The 8,162-nt window shown below is 40.0% G+C and overlaps 1 protein-coding gene across 2 annotated transcripts; it reads right to left on the minus strand.

Moving 5' to 3' along the window:
• Positions 1-759: 759 nt before the first annotated feature.
• GORAB (golgin, RAB6 interacting) lies at positions 760-7,696 on the minus strand. 2 transcript variants are annotated; one of them, XM_063298554.1, is made up of 5 exons: positions 7,607-7,696; positions 5,396-5,702; positions 4,131-4,232; positions 2,992-3,132; positions 760-2,173 (listed from the first exon to the last, which is right to left on the minus strand). In XM_063298554.1, exons 1-5 carry the CDS (start codon positions 7,668-7,670, stop codon positions 1,816-1,818), a joined length of 972 nt encoding a protein of 323 aa, XP_063154624.1. In that variant the 5' UTR covers positions 7,671-7,696; the 3' UTR covers positions 760-1,815. The 2 variants fall into 2 exon arrangements, with proteins under 2 accessions (XP_063154624.1, XP_063154623.1); XM_063298553.1 differs by lacking the exon at positions 7,607-7,696 and having other exon boundaries at positions 5,396-5,992.
• Between the last annotated feature and the right edge of the window lie 466 nt (positions 7,697-8,162).

Here is an 8,162-nt window from a genome sequence, read left to right on the forward strand (position 1 = left end):
TTATTTTATTTAAAACACTCAAGAGTGCAAAGCAACTGCTGTTGAAACGTGTAAAGTTCCCTTTTCTTTTCTTGCTTTGCTGAAATGGCCAAGAAGCATTATTCAAAATCTGAGCTATGTGAAGAGGGCAGTTAATTTATATTATTCCCTGGGTCCTGCTGTTTTGTACCTTAATTATCAGTGTGACACAGGCATTTATGGCAAAAACACTCACACTATTTAATAATATTTATGACAGATCCTTCAGTCTTAGTAGGACATCAGAGTCACTCCTCCTTGGCACCGCCACTTGAGCCATACTAAGAACATGCAGCTATTTTTCACAGTTCAGTACAGTAAAAATAAAAGAAACAAGTTTGTGCTGAAAGTGATGCGCTTTCAAATTATCTCTCTTGTCCTCAATAGCATTATCTGCCTTCGCACCAAAGAGATGAAAAGAGCTTGCCTTGCTTAATTTCTCTGATGACAATATAGTACATAAATAACACACTTGTTATTTATGGGTGTTTGATAGCTTGATCTATCAAATACCCATCTAATACCAAGTTAGTCAGTAGACAGGAAGATGTTGTGACTTTTCTGCTTTGGAAGTGAACAGGTAACAACTGCAATGGTTCTTAACATGAATTCATTGGTTTTATGGCTAGGCTATGGCCAGACATAGAGAAGCTACAGGTAATAGGGAAAAAAAAGCTGCACTGTATTTGGCTTTACAATTCATAACCACAACGTTTTCATTTTTAAAAACAAGAACATTAATTCTCCATGAAATCATTTTGTTTTAGTGCATATGATAAAGTCTTTGATGTAACTCTGAAGTCCAATAATTGCAGAACACAGCAATACAAGAAAAACTAACTTAAGGGCAGGAACATTTTTATTGTAATTTGGCAGCTGTTGACTGATTATGCAAGTAAGGATAAAGGACTAACACTTGAATAACACATGAACGGTAGAGAAACATGCATGGATGAGTAAAATAAAAAGGTGAAATAAATAAATCACTAGAAAATCTTGAGACTCTAAATATGAATTTAACAGTGTTAAATGTGCATTTGGCATTGTTTGGTTGCCATTGATTGCAACATTTGTTTGTTTATACTTTAATTAATAATAATATATTTTTATTGCTCAGTAATTAGGTTTAGTCCAGAAACACACTTAATTTAAAGGAGAAATCATTAATGGCCCAACAATTTTTTTTTTCAGAATCACTAACAAGGGTAGAAAATGTTTATCAGCTGGAGAATCAGATTTTCTCCTGGCCCTCTTTGTGGGGGGCAAAGGACAAAAATGGGGCACCCTCTGATACACTCCTTGATTCACTCATCCATTTTGTTTTATATTCATTTGTGAACACTAAAAAATGAGTGTTGTTAAACACTTAGAGGAGAATGTCTAAGCCAATAATGTAGGATCTAGTGAGATCTTCTATCGTGTAAGATATACACAATTCCTCACTCCTAACTGGCTTGGTGTTTTGCACTTTAAATATAATGTAGATAACATTATCCTTTCCCTCCATAATAGTTCACATGCAAGTTTTTCAGTGAAAAGGAAGAAGGAAAGGTGGACAAGGAAAATAAATCATTTGTGTATGTGTGTGTGTGTGTGTATACACGTATACACACACACACACAATATATAAATAATATAGACTGGAGAACTGCACAAATTCAGAGGCTTCCTGTCATTATATGCCAGTGCTTCTGTGACAACAATTAAAGATGAAGTTATCAGACGTATTCCAGATGAACCATAATTTCTTCAGAAAAAGAGTTTACTATGTGACTTTGGTCATTTGTATGGGAACTTCTAGGCTGCTCCATTAATGTTTCTGAGGCTTTCAGTCTCGTGTTCTTTACTGAAAGTCTGGGGAGCTGCATTCTGCACACCCACTGGAGCAAGCTTTTGTGTCTCAGCCACTTGCCTTCCAGCTTCTGCTTCCTGCTGTTGCAACATTTTCTCTACCTCTACCTCCAGTTCTAGGTTCTCTTCATCAGCTTCTACTTCCAGCTGCTTCATTAACTCCTCTAATTTCTTGGCTTTGCGGAGTTCATTTTGCTGAATAATTGTGCTTAAGTGCTCTGTGAGTTGTTCTTTGACTTCCGTTTTCTTCTGGAGATCCAGCTTTGCAGCCACATACTCTGATTCTGCTTTATCATAACGTTTCCTGAAGAAACAAAGAACATTTAATTATGTTTAATTGTACAGCGTTTTAGCAAGAGATATTCTGACATTGGTGTAAAAAAGTCTTACACCAAGTTAATAGCAAACCCAACACAGGAAAGGCCGATGGTAGCAGGGAATGGGATAGTGGGTTTGCCAGTGAGCTTCAGTATACGAGTAGCACTTCTTCAACCCTGATATCCTTTCTCTGGTAAACAGCCACCCTGGGTTAGAATGGGTATTGAGATGTAGAAAGTGCTCGCAGGGGCAAAACCTTGCATTGGCATCGCTGCAATTGGCATCTTCCATTTCTTGCTTGCTCTATCTCTTACTGGAAACATTTTTTTTAATTGGCAAGGTTAACATATTGATAATTAAGACAAAATCCCACAGATGATTGAAATTAGTAGCATCTGAGTGAGAAGAACAGTTATCACAGCGGAGTAATTTAAATATTTCATCATCTACTGAGTAACTAAAAAAAGTCCCAATTTCAGCCATAATGCAAAAAAAATTAGACCTGTGATCACCACAGCTGCTTTCTTCAATTTTGTTTAGCTTTTCACTGGAGCAGTGATGCATTACATCATTTTTCAAATTGCTTGTGCCCACAAGCTGTATTAGCAAAATATAACAACAGAGCAGACCTAATGAGCATTCAATAGGAAATAAATTTGAAGATAATGAAAGCAGATGCTGATGAAATAATTTTTTTGCAAAAAGTACTGTACTGTATTTTAAGGTAGCAAATCAAACAATACCGCTGTTAGGAAGAAGAAAAAAAAACAATGTTGACATTATTCCGCAGCGCTTAGTCCTTACCGAGCACATGAATATTCCAAGCTTGCCTGGTCAATCCTATTTCTCAGGATCCCAATATCAGCAGACACCATGTCATCTAGAGCTTGGAGCTGCTTTTGGATCCGCTTTAATTTAACTGTTTCAGCCTGAGTTCTTTTAGATCTGGGGAAGAAACAGGTAAATTCATTTGACCTGTACTTACAAACAACCATGCATTTCAATAGAAGATACAGTTGCCTGCTAAAACAACTCAAAATTATTGTGGGTTCTTTTAAAGTGTAAATTACAAATGCAGAGGAGCCTCTATTTTCCAGAGAGGTGAGACAGATTCCCAAGAAACTCTGAATTTTTTTTTCTAATGAAAGCTCGAGTTATAGGAAAACATTTAAAACATGCTTAAAACAGACATCAGTTTAATCTGCTTCTAACAAAACCAGTTTAAAATATAAGAACAGCTATAGTCAACTTCTACAGAAATAGTTGTTTTGGAAACTCAAAATTGGAAAATGAAATGGCTCTGTCATGCTGGAGCCCAGGGTTCCAGCCCTCACTGAACAGGACTATAAATTCCCTTTCTTTAGAATTAGCAGTAGCAGCTTATATTTACACTGTATCATTCTCCTGAAAGAATGTCTGTTATTCTCAAGAGAATCAAAGACATATATTTAAGGCCATATTTTCATTTGCAAGAAGAAAAACAGCCAGCAGTTTTCAACCTGGGTTTTCTAAGGTGTAACTTTGGGGAAGCAAGCCTGCTATCTTTCAGATGTTTTGAATTAGAACTCATGCCATCATTTGCCATTGCCTATGCTGGTTAGGCCTCATGGTAAAAGCCCCAAGATACACGAAGGAAAACAGTTCGATTCTCCCTTATGGAACTAATGGGATTATGATGTATCTCCAAGTGTATTTCTTTATTTGATTTACATCCTACTTTTCTATTTGAATGCATATTCAAGCACCTAACTTTTTTTTTAAAAAGTATAAAAATAGTTACACTGTAAAGTAAAATTAAGGCTAATTAATTTAATTAATCAAAAACTTGGCAGAAGGCTTTTTAATTTTTAATTTCAAAATAGAATGGAGCAGACTTGATTAACTAAAATGTAATAATGCAGACAAAATGTGCATTGTGTTTCTCCAGCTTTAAGTCTCCACACCTTTCAGCAATTGCTTTAGCAAGGAAAGCCTTCTTGCGTTTATTTTTTTCTTCCATCAGTTTCTGCTCTTGTTGAAGGATTTCCCACCGAGACTTTTCCTGCCTGAACAATAACAAAATAAAAGAATCAGCAAAGAATTCTATTCCTTTTTTTCTCTCTTAAATTAGCCTTTGTAACAAATAACTGACTCACAATGTATCTTCCATTTTTTTCAAAACATTTCAAAAATCCCAAGAAACTCTTCCAATGCCAGGCCTGGATTCAGAACTCAGGTCTCTTGGACATACTTCAGAGTTCAGTTATACTCCCTAAGGATCCCTGAATTCCTCAGATAGGATACATGATCAAATAGCATCTTAAGTATGGATGTGAGAAAGGAGAAACGTGGCCTATGCATCACAAGATTCAAAGGGCAGAAAATCTATAGCTTACACATATTAGGACCCTCAGAGTGATCTTAGATAGAAATAATTTGCAGCTTCATTCTTCTGAATATGATTTCCTTCTGACTAGACCTCTGTAGGTATGCCCAATTTGCAAATGAGGAGGAGCCTTTGAGGGCCAAACTGAAACCTCAGGAAGGGTCACATATAGCAGCCACAGAACTATTATCCCGGCTTGACAAATTCTCTATGGAGGCAGTTGGGCTGACATTACAGAAAACATAAAATAATCCTTTGTATCTATGATTTTCAAACTTTTCAAGAACTGTTCAGCTTTCTTGAGGAGCAGCTGGGTTTTTCAATGAGAAGCTGCAAATGAAACAACCTTTGTAATCAGCAGCTACAGGTGGAGTGTGCTTTCAGTCCAGCTTCCTTCAGAGTAGCAGAAATTCCACACAGGTCTCTAATATGTATTGAGTGTGCCTGCTCTACCCCTCCCCCTCCAACTCTTTGCAGTATTTGGTAAATGAGTCAGTATGGAAATAATTGCCTGAAACTCCAAGTTTTCTACTATAAAAATTATACATGTATACATATGTATATTTCTAGAAATTGAAAATTATGGACACAGAACCCTGTTTTATTGTCTGCACCCAAGGAAAGGCCTACAAGTATTTGTGCATCCCACATCAAGATTGGGGAATTGATCAGGTTTTGCATTGTACACAAAATATACCAAAACAAAAAAAGAGAGAAAGTTCTTGTTAACTTCATACCCTAAAAACTATTGAAAAATGGATGCATGTCAGTTTACTACACAAATCTCCAATTAACTTATCAAGGTTGGTAAAATTTTTGCAGCCTTATCACAGACTTACTAACAATTCCATTTTCTTTTTCACGAGTTGATGACTTGTTGCTGCAGTTGGGTCAATATTACAAGATTGTTTAAGTCCAACTTCCACCTGTTGATTTCTGGTTTCCTGTTGCTCAGTTGATGCCAGAGGCTTGCACAGTGATTTTGGAGTGGGCTCGGTAAGCCTCTTCTCCAGAGGTGACAAAGCTGCTCCATCTGGCAATTCCAGTGCTTCTTCTATCTTCTGAGAAGGCTTCTTCTGCTGCAGATGCTGGCGGCTTTTGTTTACTGAAGGTGTTTGATTCTGTTGTTTGGACGGGGGTCCAGATGGATCTAAATAGCACAAATAGGTAGATGTTGGTTTTACACCTCTGAAAAAATCACTTCTGCCAAAGAAGTGAATAAAAGAAAAACATGTGAGGTCATTTGTCCTGAGTTCAGCCCCCATAAAAACTATTTAAACTACTTTAAATTGGCATGACATTAACTGATATTTAAAAGAGAAAAACAAACTATTGGCACAAACTATTAAGAAATGAACTTCTGCAGCTCCCACTGACATTACAAGTAGTACACAGATCTAATTTGCAATATATGGTCATTTTTCTTTTAGCTCAGCAGTTCCTAGTTGCCACTTTCATATATTTATGAGAATGGGGTATTTCTATACAAATGGAGAACTTTTGCATTTTTATATAAAAGAATTGAGACTTGCGTAACTAGCACTAACTTTGGAATCGAGTGTTTTTGGAACAGCATCACGGGAACAGTTTTTATTTTTAAATTAATCTCAATAAAGAACATGAATCAAGGATTCGTCCTTTGCATCTCCACTCCCCACCCCTACCCAGATAGAAGCACCAGTATGTCTTCCATGATCCATGCAAGCTCAGGTCAATGTGAGGTGGAGTAAAAAACCATGTGGAGGCTAACAAGTTCTCCATCCTTATCAGCAAGTACTGTATGGGAAAGAAGATTCATTACTTCATTTTTTCCCTCTAGGAAAATTGTTGCTTCAGCTGACACTAACAGTGGCAAATGCTGGAAAAGTCTGCAAGGTCCCAGAGAAGGAATTGCCAACAGTTAGATATGACTGAATGGATAATTTGATTCAGTGGGAGATTACAGGATTTAGGCTTTGGGTAGGGGTGCAGAGTGGTAGGTGGCAATATTGCAGCCGAAACTCTCCCCATGACCGGAGTTCAATCCCAACGGCTCAGGCCGACTCAGCCTTCCATCCTTCTGAGGTCAGTAAAATGAGCACCCAGCTTGCTGGGGAAGGTGACGACTGGGGAAGGCAATGGCAAACCACCCCGATATAGTCTGCCAAGAAAACGTCGCAGAAGCAAAAGTGGCGTCCCCCCAAAGGGTCAGACATGACTCGGTGCTTGCACAGGGGACCTTTCACCTTTCAAACAGTTGCTAAGGAGTTCAGTTCTACTCTTCCAAGGGACTTTCTTTGAAGCTCAGCCTCATCTATGAATTTCCCCCTCCCAAGAATTTTGGGGATCTGGTAGGGAAAAATTAATGTTCTAAAAGATACTTGTTTTCTTGTGTAAAGCTTTATATACTAGGCAAGAGAACAGTCCTCCCTATTTTGTGGCATTTATTTATTAGATTTATATCCCTCCTTTATTCTGAATAGCTCAAAGTAGCATAAATAGTGCTCTCTCTTCGAATTTTCCCCACAACAATCCTATGAAGTGGACTGGGCTGAGAGAGAGCAAATGGCCCAAAGGAGCCACCACCTGTGCCTCAAGGAGGACTAGAACTTATGATCTCTTGGTTTCTAGTCCAGCATCTTAACCAAACTGGCTCTCAGTTTGGCCTGAACCTTTCAACGATCCATTTTTAAATTCATTTAAAAAAAGGGTGGGTGGGAAGGAGAATGGCATTTTCTTAATTCGCAAATGTGCACATAACGATAGCTGCCCTGCGGCAGGTAGATCCAGAGACCTCCTAGCTCATCCTTGCTCTCACTGCATGCGTCCCGATGCATTTTCTTAGAGAAAGCCCCTCTGAAATTAAGGGGGCTTATTCCAATTCCGGCAGAGAATTGGAGCCTATGTGCCTCGCGCATCCCCCGCCCCGGGAAGATGACGTCAGAGGAAGAAAACCGATCGGCTGCTTTGGAATCCTGGAATCCCAGCCGGTCCGGTCTCCGCCAATCCCAGCAGCCCACCCCGCTCCTCGTCTCCATTGCCGCTGCTGCTAACATCTTTCCTCGCTGGGGTTACCTTTGCGATGCCCCTGAAGCCGCCGAAGCTCCTGCTCCGAGAATCCGGTCCAACCCCCTGCCATCGTGCCTCCTCCCAGCCCGCTCCGCCTTCCGCTGCCACGTCTCCAAAACCCGCCCCGCGGCTTAGGAAAACCCGGCCTTCCTCGAGGCCTCGCGCGGTTTGCGAAGCGTGTACGCGTGCAGCCATGGAAACGGAAGACACCCGTGCTGGGCTGCCTCGCTTCGCTTGGGTGGGGCAACATACCTTCGCTGCCCCTCTCCGAGGCAGCGATTTCGGTCCGACTGCTGAGTCACCAAGCGCGAGCGTGGAGTCAGCAATGGGTAGCTCGTGTTTGCCGCGCGCCGCGGTATCTGATTGCGCGACGTTGAATATGCCAGTTTGTGGCTCTGAAGCAAGAGCGTCAGCTTGCAAGCACCAACGTAAAGAGGACTCCGGGTCGTGATTTTCTCGATTCGCAAACACACTGAATTGACCACACCGGCTGCTTTCATTCAGTGCCATTGCTGTGAATGCGACTAGTAGTTGGTGGCTCAGTGTGTCATGCGAACGTAAT

The sequence above is a fragment of the Candoia aspera genome, chromosome 3 (assembly GCF_035149785.1).
Source record: "Candoia aspera isolate rCanAsp1 chromosome 3, rCanAsp1.hap2, whole genome shotgun sequence".
NCBI lineage: Eukaryota > Metazoa > Chordata > Lepidosauria > Squamata > Boidae > Candoia > Candoia aspera.